We start from the raw sequence: 18,826 nt of genomic DNA on the forward strand, positions 1-18,826 counted from the left end.
GGCGGCGACGGGCAGCGGCTGGAGGTCCGCCTGGTGCACGCCGGGGAGGGGGCCGACACAGGTAACTGGGTGCCCCGCCGCGCTCCCCGCCGCCCCTGCGCACCGCTGCTCCGCTGCACCGGGGCGAAGCGCTCGCTGTGCTGGGAGCCGCGAGATGAGCTTCTAGCCCCGTGGAGTGTGGGGCCAAGCGCTTGCGCTCTGTGGGCGTCGTTATCTAACTCCAGGAGCCTGGACCAAGGTTCCCGATGATCTAGAGTAATGCTTCCTCCTTCCCCAGCAGATTCCTTTACCCCCCAAATCTGTCTTAGACTCCTGTACACGCGAAGGTCAACGCGGCAACCTTAGGGGATTGCTGGGAATCACATTTGACCTTGCCACCTGGGTGCCAAGTGCCAGGAAGCAGTGCTGTGCCCTGTTCCAGCCCGGGCTTGTGATGGCAGAGACGTGCACACCTATGTACGGTGTTCCTATGAATACACGAGTAATCTCAAGTGTTCAGGAGTCTGAAAGTTTCATGTAGTCTTGGAGCTGCAAGTCTTACGTTAATTTAATTAAAACCCTTAGTTCTACACTTGAGGTGACTGAGTTCCAGAGAGGGAAAAACCATGATTTACTGGAGATCACACAACTAATGATTACACTACAATCACACGTTCGGTTTTGTAAGCTGGATATGTTATTTATTTTGTCTCCACCTGACCTGGTTCTTAGACTCCTTTGTGTTGTGCAGTGGGGTTTTAATATTTGTGTTAGGGGACTTGATGTTTAATATTTGTGTTATGAGGACTTGAGGGAAGATTACTTTGTATTCCAATTTTCTTAACTGTAGCATATGGATAAGAAGAGTAAACGTGGTAGGGTTATTGTGAGGATTCAATTTGATAATGTAATCCATGGTACATAAATTCAGTAAAAGTTAGCCTTTGTTATTTTTAGTATGTACACCTTTGGCTGTGTGAGTTGCTCTGTGTCCAGGGCTTTAGAAGAAATTAAACTAATTCCTTTTAGGATCAGAACTATCAAAATTGTCCAGGGAGGCAGATGAAACAGAGTTAATGAGGAGAACTTTTAAAAAAGTGGAAATTATTTTCTATACCTGAATAATACATATTGATGTAAAAACATTAGAAACACATGTGAGTATGAATTTTAAAAGTTTGTATTATATAGTAGTGGTAGATACTTGTAAATGCCCTCAAAATTTGTGTTGTGTTCAGCTACTCAAAGTATAGGCTTTGCTTACAATGTGAATCGTGGACTTGTTATGTATGGACCACGCATTAATTTCTTAGACTCAATCCTTGACTCGCAGGATCAGACCACAAATACATTATGTTAACCTAACTTGCCTGGCTACTAAAAATATTTATAACATTGGCGGTATATGAGGCCTGTGGACAAGTGGAGCTCTGAATTCACTCAGGATCTGGACCCATGTAAGAAAAGTGGTGATCCAGGTAAACAAAGGCAAGCTCTTGGCTGCCCTGACACATACTGGTAAGGCCTTCAAGGTTGGAGTGACCCATCTGGATCAGGGGTCATATACATAGAAATGTAAAACTGCAGATGACACTAGGCTGTACTGGTTTAGTTTATGCTGGAAAGATGCTGTAGAAACACTTACACATGTGATCAGTAACTCAGTACCCCCTAGGTGAGTAATTGGGATTGCTTCTTAAGAGTAACAAAGTACATGTGTAATAGATTTACTTTATATCTGTTTCTTATTTGTACTTGGTTGTGTGTCCTGTCTTATTTATCATTATGCACCTTCAGTGCATGCCAACAGTTTATAGGTAATGGTTCAGTGGCTTACTAGGTTAAAGTTCATGCAGTGAATGAGAGGTTGCATGTACTTCGTTGTCTTTCATGATAGGACATGTACTAAGGCTGATTAAGAAGAAAGAGAAATCATTTATGTTAAAAAGGATACACTGCTTTTTGTCTTTTGTTATTAGATTGTATAAATTATCAGATTGTTCTAAATTATCTCTTTAGACCTCAGTTAATAGTAGTATCTCTTGGCTTTAGAAACCAGGAGCTTAGTTGGTTATCTGCAACAGTTTTCAGTAAAGATTATTGTAGTATTTTCATAGATGGAACCAAGCAATTTGGTTCCGTAGGACTCTGATGTTAAGTGGATTCAGATATGCCATACATAAAGTGGTAAACTCAGTGTGACTGTGTAAATCTGCCATTGCATTCAGTGCTTTCTTTTAACACCATCATTATTAAATGGACTCCTTGCTTTTTCTTCTGTCAGGTAAATGTGCTCATAGAAACACTCTAAAGTACTTTTGTACAAGTCATCTATATTTGTTGTAGAAAACTGACAAATACAGACAAATCCTCTGATACATAATCCTCTCAAGTCAAATTCATAATTATCAACTTTTTGGTGTAACTCCTATCAGATTATATCTAACAGGTACAATACTTATGCAATATAGTAAGTCCCTGATTTATGAACAATTCAGTTCTGGGAGAATGTAAGTTGGATTTGTTCATAATTCCAACAAAGTGAGTCTTACACATCTTTGACACAAATATACAATGTGAAGCATGAAACACCTACAAAAATACAATGTTTCCAACCGTACTGTACTCACACTATTACACTGTACAGTAAGCACACAGCAGCACACCTGTGAAGTGTCCAACAGACTTGTGAGCTACTTACACAATATGTTCTCATGTGCACATGTTCATAACTTGAGATCCATTTGTGTCTGGGCGAGTTTGCAACCCGCATGTTTGTACATGTGACTTACTGTGCATGTTTATTTTCAACAATGTAATCCTGTGTTTTATAATCTGTTACCACATCCATCATTATGGATATATTAACATATTGCCCTATGTGAGGGTACATGTGGTTTTCTCTTGGGTCTGAGTTTACAAAAAGAATAACAGCACGGTACCACTAATCTGTTGCTTCTTAAACCAAGTTGATTTCTCTCCATCAGGTGCATGTGGAATGTCTGGAGATGTTTTTGGTGGTCAGAACCAGGAGGGAGGAGTGGTATTGGCATTGGGTGGGTAGAAGCCAGCAGTGCTGTAAACATTTTGCCCTTCACAGCAAAGGATTGTACAGCTTGAAATGTCAATAGTGCCACTGTTAAGAAACCCTGAACTAAGCTATCTTTTTTGTCAAAACTGCAAACAAATTAAATTTGAGTTTAATTGAGTGAAAAATGATTGGCAAATTAGGCAGCTTGAGAATCAGAAGAGGTCCAGGGAGATCCACTCAGCAATATGGACAAGCAGATTTATAGCTGGAAAACAGAAGTGAAAACAGAGGCAGTTTGATTGATTTAGTTCAGGGCCTGCCTTAGTTGAACCTTGCCTGATGAGTTGGCAGCCTGTGATAGACTGACGATTGCCTTGCTGTGACTGGCTGGCTAACTCTCAGTTTTTACAGAGTGATACCAAGTTTAATTCACTACAAAGTTAGGTTCAGTTCATTATGTTAGAACTCAAAGTACAAAAGTTTCCTCAGGCTAAATTTACTTTAACACTACAAATCATTGCATGAGTACTTTTCATAGAACTGAATATCTTAAAGCACATACATTCAGCCGGACTTGGTGGTGCATGCCTATAATCCCAGCACTGGGGAGGCTGAGGCAGGAGGATTGCCATGAGTTTGAGGCCAGCCTGGGCTACATAAACTACAAAGTGAGACCCAGACTCTTAAAAACAAGAACAAAAAATGAAAGTATATACATTCCTTAACAGAATCCATAGTCTCCATCATGGAAGAGATTGAGAATGGTAAGAGCGCAAGTGAGAAGAAGGGTTACTACAGAAATGCCTGAAATATACAATTGAGAATATTTTTGAGATTGGTAAAGATTTTGAAGTGTCTGAGAATATCCAAATTTCTCATGGGTTAGTGAAGCGTTAGATAAAATTATCAGTTGTGTAAAAATTAGATTAATAGAAATTATTAATAAAAATAAAATCAATAAAGCTATTCATGGTAAAATTTCTTATTGATTAAACATTAAAGAAAGGATAAAATAGTTCCGGAATTTGGCCATAGTAGGACCAGAACAGAAAAAGTAGAAGATGTACTTGGTAAAATGTAAGGGCAAAACAAAATGATAAACTTTTGCTATAAAATAATACTATACATAACAAACATGAAAATGTGCTGTGTAAAGATTGATCAAGGAATTCTGGCTTGATGGAATTTGCCCTGAAGACTACTTACTTGGTGAAAATGTATGAATGCTGTCCTCAGGATTTAAAGTGTCTTTTGTCTTCTTCTGAGGGTGTATCTTCATTTGTAGAGTGGCATTGCTACCCTTGCTGTGCCTTCTTTACCTTATTAGAATTGCTATATTAACTGTCTTTTGGTTAAGATGGCAGAGATGGGCACAGAAGTTCACATCAGCAGAATGCCCTGTCACTTTAGGCCAAGCTAGATGCACAGTGTTCAGCTGACAGCTTTAGGGCTTGGGGTGTTTCTGTGTGTCCCTTCGCTTCGCTACCTCCATTTATTGGACTTACTTTTTGCTATATTGGCTTCAACATCTGACAGGCTTTCTTCAAACGGTAATCTCACTGATAGCTCCACACCATCATTGTCCTTATATTTCACAATATCAGAAGAGAGGGGGTGTCCTGCCAGCATGACAAAAATCCTACAGAGCAATCTTATTGGTAAAACCTGGGTCTTGTGCTCATCTCTGGAATAATCATTGTGGCCGGGAGGTGTGACGTTCTGGCTTATCTTCTGGGTGTTCTGGAGGAGGGCAAAGGTTGGAGTTAGGGCAATGGCATAAGCCCTCCTCAAACCAAATGGGATGGGCTTGCCATTGGAGAAAAGGATTCAAATGTCAAAACAAAGGGAAAAGAATATTGGACATGTAAAACACAATAGCTGTCCACTGAAATTATTAGCGTCCAAAGAGATTTGTGTAAGACTGTTACATGAAAAGTACTTTTAATTATTAACTTGAACATAGAAGTTATTTTCCTATAAGCCTTGGAGAAATCCTTTTATATAAAGATTATTACAAGTGATACTTGTTACTTTAACTGTGGTCTAAATTTTCTTTTGGAAAGTTTCATCTTTAGCATTCTTTTCTGTTTTTTTTTTTTTTTTGGTACCGGGAACTGAACTCACGACCTTGCGCTTGCCAGGCAGGCGCTGTGCCACTTAGCTCAATCCCCAGCCCTGAGCTATACCCCCAGCCCCGCATTCTTTTCTGTGTTTTAAATTTTCAAGTCTATAGCTCCTATGTCTAAATAAAAAAAATGTAACTTTTTTTGTAATAGTATTTCTATGGTAGTTTTTGTACTCGGCTGTACTATATACAGAATTGAGTTAATCCAAGTTATATGTGGTTGCTTTTTGTATTACTTATTATAATAAGTATAATTAAACACTCAACACCATTATAACATTTGTGTTTTTAAAAATTAACTGATTCTAGCTATTTTAATAGTTTGTATTAAGAGTATCCATATCAGTATATTAGCTAAATTGGCTTACTGATTAATTTGGTCCTAGGGATTATGCGTGTAAGCATGTGCTCTTCCACTGAGCAGTCCCTCCAGCACCTATATTCTCTTTAGGATTTAAAATAGCATACATTAATTTGAAAAACTTATTTTGAAATTAATTTGAAAAGTAGACCTTAGTTTTTCTGTCTAGGTTGTGTTCCCCATTGTCTTATAAGTGCAGTAATTTCATTCTTTATTGAAGAATACTTTACCTTATTTAAATAAATCTATTGCAAAGAGCTTGACTTAGTATGTTTGTAGATGGAATGTGTTCAAAGAATACAAGTAATCATTAATCAGGGTGTAAAAACAACAGTTAAAAAATGATTTAATTGAAAACTGTAACCATTCATTTGTTCTTTTTTGAGCAGTTATTGAGTACTTAGTGGGTTTGATACTATTCTTGGCACTGGGGGTACAATGATGGCTGCAGCATAGGTGTTACACACACACACACACACACACACACACACACACACAGAGGCCAGCACACTCTATAGACATCAGATATTTTTCTCAAATATCTGCTAAGAGGATGTTGCAAATGTGTCCCTTTGCACATGTTTAGGTTGCTAGCTAGACGTTTTCCTAGTAAGTACAGTTGCAGAGAGTGACATTTTCAGTGTATTGTAAATATTGACATTTAAAAGAAGATTTGTTACACACTCTTTTGAGGGTATATTTCAAGTGAAAACAGAATATCCTGGTAATTTGTTTGCCATTGTCTCTGGTTTGAAAGCTTTTAGCTGTCAGAAAATGTACATATTCCTTTATCACTGAATTTGTATTTCAATTATACTTACTCTTTATACTTTTATTTATTTATTTATTTATTTATTTATTTTTATTTTTTTGGTTTTTCTCCGGTACGGGGAACCGAACTCACGACCTTGCGCTTGCCAGGCAGGCGCTTTGCCGCTGAGCTAAATCCCCAGCCCCTCTTTATACTTTTATCTTAATATATTTTTATTCTTGGAAGTTTTGCTTTCATAGTACTTTCCTGCAGTGAAAATATGTAACTGTCAAAATATTTTTGTCATTACATTGCAGTTTTTAAAAAAGAACAATATGTCACAAATTTTAATAATAATATGTTGTGGAAACATACCTTATAATAGCATGACTAACACTATTCCAGTTGAATATTAACTAATTAACTTTTTTTTGTTTGTTTTGTTTTGTTTTTTGTTTTTTTCCAGTACCGGGACTCAAACTCATGACCTTGTGCTTGCCCAGCAGGCACTGTGCTGCTGAGCTAAACCCCCAGCCCCCTAATTAACTTATTAATACATTGAATATTCCCCAGTGGGATATTAATTAATGCTGGAAGATATAAGAATATACCCATCCAGGTGCCACTCCCACAGAGCCACCCCTGCAGAACAGGCCCTGTCTTCTCACAGCACATGAGCTACTGGACTCTGATGAGGTCATCAGTAGGTGAATCCCCTGATGACCATAGTGCCCCCATGATCCAGACATTTTCCAAACACATGAGACCTTGGGGGACATTTTAGAGCTAAACCATAAAACCTTGGGAAGCTTTTACATGCTTTAATTCAGACTACTGTTACAGAGGAAACAATCATTGTAATACAGTATGAGGAATGCATTACAAAATGAAGAATCAGTCTTTGCCAGCAGGAGGACGGGAATGGAGTGATTTCTGGAAGGAGGGGAACACTGTTAGAGGAAAAATTAGGGAGGGTTCATAAAGGTAGATGAAGATATTTGAGGAGCAGGTGTGTGAGGGCAAAATGGTGTGAGAGCAATGTAGAAGGCCATTTAGCTTGAGGGAGTGAAGTATCAATCACCAAGGTAGGAATACAGGGGTGGGGTTGGCTGAAGATCGTTGGGCACACAGAGGACTGGGGATTTAGCTCAGCGGCAAAGCGCCTGCCTGGCAAGCGCAAGGTCGTGAGTTCGGTTCCCGGTACCGGAGAAAAACCAAAAAAAAAAAAAAAAAACAAACAAGGACACAGAATTCTATTCTTCTCATGTTGAAACTGAGGTGTCTCTGTAATATCTAGGTGAAGTATCTACTAGGCTACAGGCAGATACGCAATTCAAGATAGAGATTTTAGGCAAAATAGATGTTAAGAGTTAGTTGTTTAAAGATCTGAGCCCTTGATATGGGTTAGAGGAATCAGAAAAGTAGCAGAAGATGACCAAGAACATTAGCGTTTAAGGCAGGGGTGGCAGATACCTGGTCTATGTGAATGTCGTAATTTCTCTTTTGCCTACAGTAGACATCACTAATTGATCACTGCCCTATTTCTCAATTTCAGTTGTTTCATTTTTGTATCTTTTAGAAACCTCTTGTTTGGTGTCCGGATGTTTAGGGCTATTCCAGTTACCTTTTTAGTATTGATTTGTAATTTAATTCCATTATGGTCACAATAATACTCTGACTTAAGTCCACTGAAGTTGCTTTATGGTCCAGGCCTTTGGTGGATGTCCCATGTCCTTTTTTTTTTCTTTTTTGAAACATGTACATGTGGCATTGGGACAACTGTCCTATCAATAGCTTGACCTTCTGCCAGATGTAAATCAAGGATCAGGAACAGTTTCTTTTGACTGGTCATGTCCATATGTAAATCAACGATTGGGAATAGTGTCTTCTGATTGGTCATATGAATAGTGCCAGAATAGCACTTTTCTAATTGGTCCCATGAATGTTGCAGACTTCAAATGAAGGATTGAGAATGTCGCTTTCTCATTGGTCCTGTGTACAGGACCTATATGCCTGGAATCATTTTGGGTCTAGTGTTCTGCAATGTCTTCTTCTTTTAGGAAACATTTCAGTCAGCTGGTTAGTCTAAATGGGTCTCTGTAACTTCTGACACATCCCACCGGGTTGGTTGTTGAGTTTGCACCAGGCCTAGTCTCCTGCCTCAGAATGAGTGAGGAGAATAGAAGATGAGGTCTGAGAGGAAATGGGGGGACCAGACTGGAAATACCATTATAGGCTATTGAAAAGACTGGAGTACTGTTCCCAGGGTTGGCCTTAGTCCCAATTTTATTAAGACCGCTGTGGTTTCTTTGTCGAGACAGCTGTAGGGAGCAAGTGTTACAACAGGAGGTTTGTTAGAATGTGAGAGAGGGCTGGTTTGGGTTGGCATGGATTGGGGTAGAAGAGAAAAATTAAGAGTGATTTCAAGCCTCCTGGTGTGAGTAACTAGAAGGATGAAGTTGCCATTTGTAGAACTGGGAAGTACTGTGAATAAAGCGTATTTTGGTGGAAAAATCAAAAATTCAGTTCTAAACACTGAGGAAATAATTTTCCTTCTGCCTTTTTTTTAAACCTCAGTAAAGAGGGTTAAAAAGAGGTTATAGTACAGATATAGATGTAGATGTAAATATGATAATCTCTTATTAATGAGTATTTAAAAGTTTTTTTTGTATTTTAAAAACTATTAAGGGGCAGGGGATTTAGCTCAGCGGCACAGTGACTGCCTGGCAAGCGCAAGGTCGTGAGTTTGATTCCCAGTACCGGAAAAAAACCAAACCACTCCCCGCCCCCCACCACCCGCAAAAAAAAAGCCAAAAAAAAAAAAACCTATTAAAAGATATCTTAGTTTGGGCTATGTTGACAAAACACTCTAAACTAGATATTTTATAGACAAGAGAAATTTATTCTTCACTGTTGTTGTTTATAGACAAGAGAAATTTATTCTTCACTGTTCTGGACACAGGGAAATTAAAATCTAGGTGCCAGCTGATTTGGTGCCCTGATTAGAGCCTGTTATACATAATTGCAGTTCTACCTCCATAGATAGTCACATGGTAGAAGGGGCAGGTGGAGTCTTCAGTAATGGCACTGATTTTATTCCTAAGCATCCAACACTTGCAACCTAACCATTTCTTAAAGGCTCCTAATAACATTACCTTGGGGATTTAGTATTTCAACATATGATTTTGTTGGGACACATTCAGGCCACTGCATAAAGAGTGCTGCAGAGAACACATCCCTGTATATGCCTCTAGGGTATATCCGTAGGTTTGGCAAATAATGAGAATTAGAATTTCCTTCTAAAGTGCTTGTATTAGGTCATTCGTACCTCAGCACCACACTGGAGCACTGTTTCCTTCTCTACTTATGTTATCAAACTTGAAAAGCTTTGTGGATTTTACACCTCAGAAATAGCTTCTCACTTTAGCTGTTATTATCCATGCTATTAATGAGATTGTGCATTTCTTTCTATGCTTATTACTAATTTGTGTTTTCTCTGAATTGCCTGTTACATGTATAGCCTATTTTTCTATTGCTTTATTTTTTCTTATTGATTTGCAGTTTTTTAAAAATATAGCCTGAATCATACCTTTGTTATATTTTAACTATTTATGGTAACTTTACTGTATAATAAATTTTTAATGTTGCAAAATATTTTGTCTATTCCTTTGCTTAAGAAATCTTTTTCAAGTTCACAAACACACAGCTATATTTTTAATTCTTTTACATATATTTTTCAATGTTTAGAAAATCTTTAGTGTATTTTGAGTTTCTTTTTGTGAGAAGTGTGATTTGGGAATTTTACCTCAGGTTTTTTAAACAAATGGGTAGCCAATTGTCAAGCTTCCTTCCTAAGTTTGTAATGAGAACTAGTGCCCCAAAATTCCCTCATTAGGACATTTTAGGTTAATTACTTTGTATCCGTTTTTTCAGGATGCATATAATTATAGTCTTTACAAGAAGTGAAATAGCATTTATAAAAGCATCTTATTTGAAAATACTATAGCTATAATTCTTTATAACCATCTGTAATAAAGGCTATTATTCTTATATTTTAAACAATGATATCACTCTTTTATTTGTAAGTAAGCTTATCCTTTTAAAAAAAATCTACTTTAGAAGGCTATTTTATGTTTTCTTTCCTGCATTAAGGAAAACAGTGTAGCATCATCTCCCTGGAGTTGCAGCACGATTTTCAAGTGCCTGGAAGAAATTGAGCTTGTACAGTATTATAAGACCCTGTTGACCAGGTTTTTGAGGATGTTAGAATTTTATTACTTGGAGGGATTGCTGAAACACAGTTTCTAATTCAGTGGCTAGGAATGGGACCTGAATGTTTGCTTTTCTAACAAGTTCCCAGGCAATGCTGATGCTTTAGGAATCTGTGTGATAGATGAAATGAAAACTGTTTACTGGTGGAAGGAGAAAGGAGTGCCTGCAACTATGAAGCAAGTTTGCAACCTTTAGGATTTTTGTCAGCGTGTTTTGTCTTGCTTCCTTCTGGCTGCTAATTTAAGACCTAAGCAAGATTTAGCTTTGTGTGTTCTGCTTCTCTTCTCTCAACTTACTATATATCTGTAAAAAAGTCTCTCCATCTATAAAAACTTTTTCACAGATTTGCAGACGTTCTCATTTGTAAATCTCTGTGTCAGGACTATTTTGGGGATGTAGAAGATAGTAAGCGTGCAGTAAGGCTGTTATTATTGCCGTGATTTAAAGTCTTGGTTTTTAATGCACCAAACTGGCCAGGCTAAAACATGAGTTTTGCACAGCTACTTTTTTTGAGTGTCTTTGAGCCCTTTCCAGATAAAGTTCCAGGTGCAGATGGTGTTAGGATGCCTGTTTTGCTGTGGGAGGGAGCAAAGCAGAGAGATTGTTTGGTTTAGACTTGTACTTTGGATCAGGCAGAAACTTTAAAAAATGAACAGTGTAGTCGTTACTGAGGACTTTTGTTCTCTTTTACTTGTGTTGTGTAGAAAGTCCTGACATTTATGCATCTTGAGGCTTTATTCTTTTTATCTACCTAGAAATATGGACTTTGGTGGGTAGGTTTCTGGAGTGCTTGAAATTGTATGTGTTAGAAATTAAGATGTATAAAGATATCAAAAAGGTTGAGGATATGTGTTAAAGAATTTTAAAACGTATTCTTCTGTATTTTTGTTGCCTGTGTTAGTGTTGCTATTAGCAACAAAATAAAGCTGGGTAGTAAATTTTACTGTACTTCTTCTTTTGCCAACCCAATGCTTGAAATGTGAGTTTCATCTCTGCCTGTCTTTAATGACTTTCCTTGCTGGGACAAAATACTTGACACCCACAGGTTAAAGGAAGAAGGATTAATTTGGCTCACAATTTGTAGAAGTTTCAGTCCATAGCTGGCTCTAAGACAGGATGGTATGGCAGAGGGGAATCACAGAGTAGAAACAGTTCCAAGGCAAAGCAGGATGGAGAGAAGACAGCAAGCAGCAAATAATGGCAGCAGCAGCAGCAGCACTAGCAGTAGCAGCAGTTGCTGACCCTTTATATTCCATCCAGGCTTCCTACTTTTTTGGGTGGAGTCACTCAGAACTATGCTAAAACAATTAATAGACTAATCTACACACCCTTAATCCCAATATCACACCCTTAATTTACATTCTTACACCCTAGATGCAGCGAGAAAGCCCCACCTATGAGTGTGTGAGGCTTTGGGAGAACATCTAGATACAAACCAAAACAATGTTATGCCTCACTTCTCGATGCAGTTTATACTCTGGATGGAAGTTTTAGATCACAGTGCCTGACATAGACTTGTGCATTTCTATGAGGTGTCTTTCTATAGGTCAGGAGGATCATTATTGCCAAAGGGATAGTATGTATCACTTGTCTCTTGTAATGATTATGTTTCTTTATTCTTTTTAGGTGATACAATTAATATTGGAGATGTATCCTACAAGTTGAAAATGCCTAAGAACCCAGAACTTGTGCCACAGAACTACAGTAAGAAATATTTATGAATGAATAAATGTTAACTTTATTGGGGGAATTTTCATACACACACAAAAGTAGAGTGAAGAGTATAAATCTAATGTACTTATCACCCACTTTCAACATTTATCAATAGTATGCTAATTTTTACCTGATTCTCATATAATGTTCTAGAGTATTTTAAACCTATCTCAGACATCCTATTATTTCACTTGGGAACATTAAGTCAAAAAGTTAATTTTTGTCACAAGTATTCTTTTTACTTGTTATAAAGTTTACATATAATAAAATGCACAGATTTTGAATGTTCACTTGGTTAGTTTTGATAATTTTATGTACCTGAATAACCATCCAGATTACTTTTCATCACCTCCAAATGTTCTTTTTTTTTTTTTAAGAGCAGCATATATTTATTGAGGGAAAGAAAACTTCTGTCTAAGAGAGGGACAGAAGGGGGCCCCAGTGGGTTGCCCAGGAATGTGTCTTTTCTAGGGACTTTTCTGGAGGAAAACCACGAGGTGAGGCAGGTCCAAGGTGTGGAAGATGGGAACTCACAAGGTGGGCATGAGGTGGGACAGGCAAAAACATACTAATGGTATCTATTTCCTTTACTCGAAGTTGTTACCTCTGTCTGTGGATTCGAATTACTGTCTAGCGTGGTTTCATTTCAGCCTGATGGCAGGACTGACTTTAGTATTTCTTGTGGGGCAGGTCTGCTAGGGATGAAGTCTCTGTTTTTTCATATTTGGAAATGTCTTAATTTCTTCTTCATATTCTGAAGGCCAGTTTTATTGGATATAGAATTCTTTATTGACAATTTCTTTTAGCACTTTGAATGTTTCATCTTACTACCTCTGTCCTCCCTAGTTTCTGATAAGAAGTCATTTGTTAATCTTATTAGGGATCTTCTCTCCACGGCTAGTCACTTTTCCATCTGCTATAAAGATTCTCTTTTTTTGGCTTTGAATCGGTTGATTAGGTCATGTTTGGCTGTGGTTTGTTCCCAAAAGGTTCATGTCCTGGAAACTTGGTTCCAAGTGTGGCGGCTCTGGAGGAATATGAACCTTTCAGAGGTGGGGCCTAGTAGCAGGTAATTTGGTCATGGGGAAGCCTTTAGAAGGGATTAATGCTGGAGTGCATTAGTTCCCAAGAAAACAGGTTGTTATGAAAAGAGCTGGACTGACCTTGCCCCTCTCTATGTTTTCCTGCTTTGCCATGGCTCTCTTCTTTCCTCACACTGCTACCGTGATGCCCTCTGCCACGTTGTGACATAGCCAGAGGGCTCTCCCTAGAGGCTATACAGATGCGGCTGCCTGATGTTGGACTGTCAGTCTTGAAAATTGTGAGCAAAATAAATCCCTTTCAAGCCAGGGGTGGTGGTGCACACCTGTAATCCCAGCACTCTGGAGGCTGAGGCAGGAGGATCATTGTGAGTTCGAGGCCAGCCTGGGCTACAAAGTGAGCTCAAGGCCATCCTGAACTGCACAGTGAGACCCTGTCTCAAAAAGGAAAAAAAAAATCCCTTTTCTTTGCATATTACTTTGCCTCAGATGTATTGTTATAGCAATGGAAAATGGGCTGATATAATGGGTATAAATGTGATCTCTGAATTTATCCTATTTGGATTTTGTTTTAACTTGGGTGTCTTTTGTTAATTTGGCAAGATTTTGGACATTATTTCTTGACTATTACTTCTTTCTTCCCTCCTTTATCTCTTTCCCATTGGATACATATTGATAGACTTGATAGTTACCCATTTCAAACTCTGTTCATTTTCTTTATTCATTTCTCTTTCTGCCTCTTAGACTGGATAATATCAGTTGGCCTGTGACCAAGTTTGCAGATTCTTTCTATTACCTACTCATATTACTTAGCAGTCAGCTAATGATTAGATAGATTTCTTAAACGCCTTGAACTAATAATTTTCTTGGCCTTTATAGATGACATCTGCAAGCACCAGCTTTCGAGCATGATTTCAGTGCTCTACAGGTAGCAAACAAACTTGTCATAACCCATACTTCTCCTTCTGTAGACCCTCAAGGTCAGCCAGAGATAAGACCTTTCCCAGAGAGCCCCATCTCGGGATTTGCTTGGACTGCTGCGTGGCCTGAGATTCCCAGCATATTCTGGAACTTATCAGTGCCCCCTGTGATCACCTCATTCCCAATTTTTTCTCTGAAAAATTTTGGTCATTCTTTTGTTAGCTCCAGTTGGTACCATCGCCTCAGGCAACTAATGTTAAACAATGTTAGTTGGTGCTTTGGTTATATGCCCTGCAGTAGTGCTGTGTATACGTAGTGATTTCTGAGGAGGTTAAAGACAGATTCAAAGAATAAAGCTTTTCAGAGAGCTTCCAGGCTTGCCAATAGGGACATTCTCTGGGTGTAGGGTTTTTGGGGTACTCCAACCTGTTCTGTCCCCTTCAGTGGCTGCCAGACTGCTTGCTTTTTACTATGATCATGGGTGGTTGCTTTCTAAGACAATTGAAAGCATGGGAAACAGGAACGGGATTAAAGCAATTAAAACACTCAAAAATTCACTATCCTTACTGAAGTTCAACCATTTTTTTGGATAAATACTTTTCAAACTATTGATATCCTTTTGTTAATTTTGAGAACCTGAAAAGATTGATTTTGACAAGTTTTACCAGTGTTCTCATTGTTTTTATGGAGGAATGGATTTTCAGAGTTCCTTTCCATGTTATTCCAGTAGTGTCTGTGCTGTCATTGTGATTTTAACTTGCTTTTCCCTGATGAGTGGTGATATTCAAGATATTGTCCTGTGATTACTGACTCTCACAGAAGTGTCTGTGAGAAGTGTCTGACTCTATTGTGATACTCTCTCCTTTATTCTTGATATTAGGAATTTGTATTTGTATTTTTTCTTTCTCCTTTCAGTCATTCTACTAGAGGTAAATTGACTTTTCAGAGAAACATCATTTGATTATCGATTTTATCTACTGATTATGCATTTGTTATTGCACTGATTTCTAAGCTCTGATATTTATTTTTTACTTCAATTCTTTTTCTAACTCCAGCTCCACAAACCATGGCAAACTGTGGGCAATCTCTCTTTGTGGTAAAGCTACCAAACTTTTGGACTGTTATATAGCTACCTTTGCCAATTCTGTGTTCTGCAGTCTGCAATTCAGATCTCTTTTTTCCTGTTGCCTGGTTTCCAGAGACTGCTTCACTGAAGGCCAAGAGCATCTCAAAGGGATTTGTACTCCTACTGCAGAACCATCCGTAAGGAACTGCTACTTTTTCATGGATAGAGGTCTGAGTGCCTGGGTGGAATCTGTCACATCTTGTTTCACCACTGTCCTCAGGGGATTGTTGCCTTGCACTAGGAAAGGTCCAGCACGCATCAAGAAGGACCTCTCTCAGCTCCTGCCCTCTGTCTGGTTGACTTGGACTTGATAATGGCCTGTGGAAAGAGTAGGTGGACAGGTGTAGGTTTTCTGTGTGGTGGAGACTGCTCAGAGTATCAGTTCCTCATGCTAGTGCAGGTGTGACCAATTATAAGTTGTTGAAAGTTCAGTTTGTTTCTTTTGAAACCTTTATGACAGATTCTTCCTCCTCTGGGAAGGAAGAAATGGAAGCTCCCATCTCTACTGGTAATGGAAGCTTATGAGTCGGTGTTCCTTTTTGAAAGGGCTTATGATTTTGTACAATTTAGTTAATTTAGGTTTCTTTGTATTTTTAGCTCTATGATGAGTTTCAAGAAACTGTGATTTTTACAGATTAACTGATTTGTTCTGTTTGTTAGGTTGGAAATGAAATTCTCTTGCAAGTCTCTGTATCCTAACTAGAAGTGGGAGTCAGGAACATTTATTTTTAATGTTCATCATTTAATGGTTATGTCTAAGCATATTATTGTAATAGACAGGTTTTCTTTTCTAGGGGTAAGACTAGTGACATAAATTCTCCAACAAGTTGTTATACTTGTCTAGAGAAAAATTAACAAAATAGATTTATAATACCTTATAAGTCATAGGTACATGATAATTTTTTTAAAAGGGCAGTTTCACTCTGATTTCTAGGTCTTGTGATTATTGCTAACTTTTATATTAAATGTCAGGGATAAGGAGTAATATCACCTCTTGATAGACAATAGGAAAACCTTTATTTAGTTTGACTTCTGTAGCTAAATGACTGCTGAGGTGGAAATTACATTTAACAAGGTGGCTACATTACTTTCTAATCATATGAATTTCATTAAGCATCTTAACTGCTTGATATCCTTGACTGTAGGGGATTATTTCAACCGCATGGATATATTATAAAGATTAAATCAAATAACATAAGTGAAATATGTGGGATAATACCCGACACTTGGTGCCCAGGAAGAGTTGCTGTGCACCCATTCCCTTTGTCTCCTGCTCTCCTTCCCTTTCGTTTCCCCCTATTCTATACCTGTGAGTGATACTGTTGAGTATGAGGATAACTAAAGGCTGCTGTGATTGTGCTTGATAAATGTGCTAAGAACACTTTAGTCTTCCTCAGTCTTTCCCTTAAAAAGTGAACCTGCTATACATTTCATCTAGATTTGATTTTGTATTTGCCCAGAGCTAGGTTGTTTGCAGGACTACAAATGGCATCAGGCCCTTGAAATTAATTGCGATTTCCTTTTAGAGACCAAACTTATCATCCTTGTGACGTAGAAAGGATCTTGACCTCTTCAGTCTCATAGATGTGAAACAAGTTAGTACCCGACAGCTGTCAATGGACAATAGCACTGTATCTTTCTTTTTTTGATATCTAAGATGCCATAATCTCCTGTCTGGGGTCAGTTGAAATATTTTGTCGTAGTCACAAAAGTGTAATCATTTTTGAATCTTCTTATTAAGTGAGAAAATCCATAAAAGTATTTATATTACTGTAGCTTTAAGGATTCAGTGGATTTTAATAATGATGGGTATTTTAAAATTTGTAAACAGATCCTTTGAATGAATGTATTTTCATATTTTGCAAATGACTGAGAGGCAATTAAATGGCTGGTTGAGAGTAAGCCCCAAAGTGTAAAAGTTTCTAAATGTAGCAGAAGTTAGCCAGGTATGGTTGCACAGTCCCAGTACTCTGGGAGGCTGACATGGGAGGGTTCTCAGTTTAAGTTCACCCTGGGCAGTTTAGCAGTTTTCAGCTCCTATGTCAAAATAAAAAAGGGTTGGGGATGTAACTTATTGTGAAGGCTCAGGGTTCAATCTCAAGTACTGCTAAAATCCTATAATTATCAGCCAATCCTATAATTATCTCTGTATCTATGTATCTGTTTTTGTTTTGTTTTTTTTTTTTTTTTTTTTTTTCTCCGGTACCAGGAACTGAACTCACGACCTTGCGCTTGCCAGGCAGACGCTTTGCCGCTGAGCTAAATCCCCAGCCCCTGTATCTATGTATCTGAACTGTCATAAATTATCATAAAAAAATTTACAGAAGCCAAAACAGGGATTACAAAACAACCACTACAACACAACAATATTTTTTTGTTTGTATACTCTAGATATTTATTACTGTTCTCATGTATCCCTTATATAATCAAAGTGAATTTTCATGTATTTTGTGTTGTAAGGATTTTGCTCTTTGCAGTTTACTTGAGGAGAGTTTATATTGAAAGGAGATGAATAGTCTGAGGGTCCTAATTTGCATTTTCTTATGCTATTCATCCATCATTATTCCCTCCATGGTCACAGTGTCCTTATTTATTATGTCTCATATATCAAGGTGATGCTAGCTTATGCTTTACCCAATAGTAAATGATTACATTGTGTCTATTTGTGAACAACTGTGTCCATTAATGAGAAAAAGATTTCTAGAAGTTTACCAATGGAAGTGGCTTAGTCAATCAAAAGTATCTGCATAAATATGAGGTTGTTGTTATGTCTAAATTGGATAGATAAAATGTATTTTATTATCCAACATGTTTTTGTAGATCTGTTTATTGTATTATGTACAGATATTGTGTTTGTTGAACTTTCTCTCCCTTTGTCAGGGAATTTTTCCAAAATGACAGTTCTCTGGTTTCTCTGTTGCTATAACAGGATTGATTAGAAATTATGGATTTTGAGTGGTAAGGACTGGGAGTATAGCTCAGTGTAAGGTGCTCAGTTCAATCCCCAATATCACCTCTCCTGAAAAAAAATATTATAAGGGAATTTTGATGGGTTGTTTTTCTTTTGGAATTTTATTTATTTTTTTATTTTAAAGAGAATAATAAAAAAAGAACAATAGCAAAATACCAACAACATAGACAAAAACAAAACAAAGCAAAAACAATAAAAGTGGTACAGGGTTTCAGAACAAAACGATAGGAATTAATAGTGGTTGTTTTATTACATATTGTTATCTTCACCGAAGTTGCTCAGATTATCAGATGTAAGAATGCAAGATTGATCAAACCATTAAAGAGAATAAAAAAAAAATAAAAACAGAAAGAAATTAGAAGTGATACAGAGTTTCACTAGACAAGATGGTAGGAATTCACCAATAGTTGTTATTTTTAGTTTTTTTTTTTGGTTTTTTTGTTTTTTTTTTTTTTTTTTTTTTTTGGTTTTTCTCCGGTACTGGGAACCGAACTCATGACCTTGCGCTTGCCAGGCAGGCGCTTTTGCCACTGAGC

The 18,826-nt window shown here is 37.7% G+C and overlaps 1 protein-coding gene across 1 annotated transcript in view; it reads left to right on the forward strand.

Moving 5' to 3' along the window:
* Vwa8 (von Willebrand factor A domain containing 8) overlaps nt 1-18,826 on the forward strand; it is a gene marked incomplete at its 5' end in the record, with an annotated part of 371,699 nt that continues 352,873 nt past the window's right edge. Inside the window, 2 exon segments of the mRNA XM_013506956.1 lie at nt 1-61; nt 12,146-12,223. Of these exon segments, the coding sequence (XP_013362410.1) occupies nt 1-61; nt 12,146-12,223 (139 nt within the window).

This window comes from Chinchilla lanigera, unplaced genomic scaffold (assembly GCF_000276665.1).
Source record: "Chinchilla lanigera isolate Chin_1 unplaced genomic scaffold, ChiLan1.0 scaffold00117, whole genome shotgun sequence".
Taxonomy (NCBI): domain Eukaryota; kingdom Metazoa; phylum Chordata; class Mammalia; order Rodentia; family Chinchillidae; genus Chinchilla; species Chinchilla lanigera.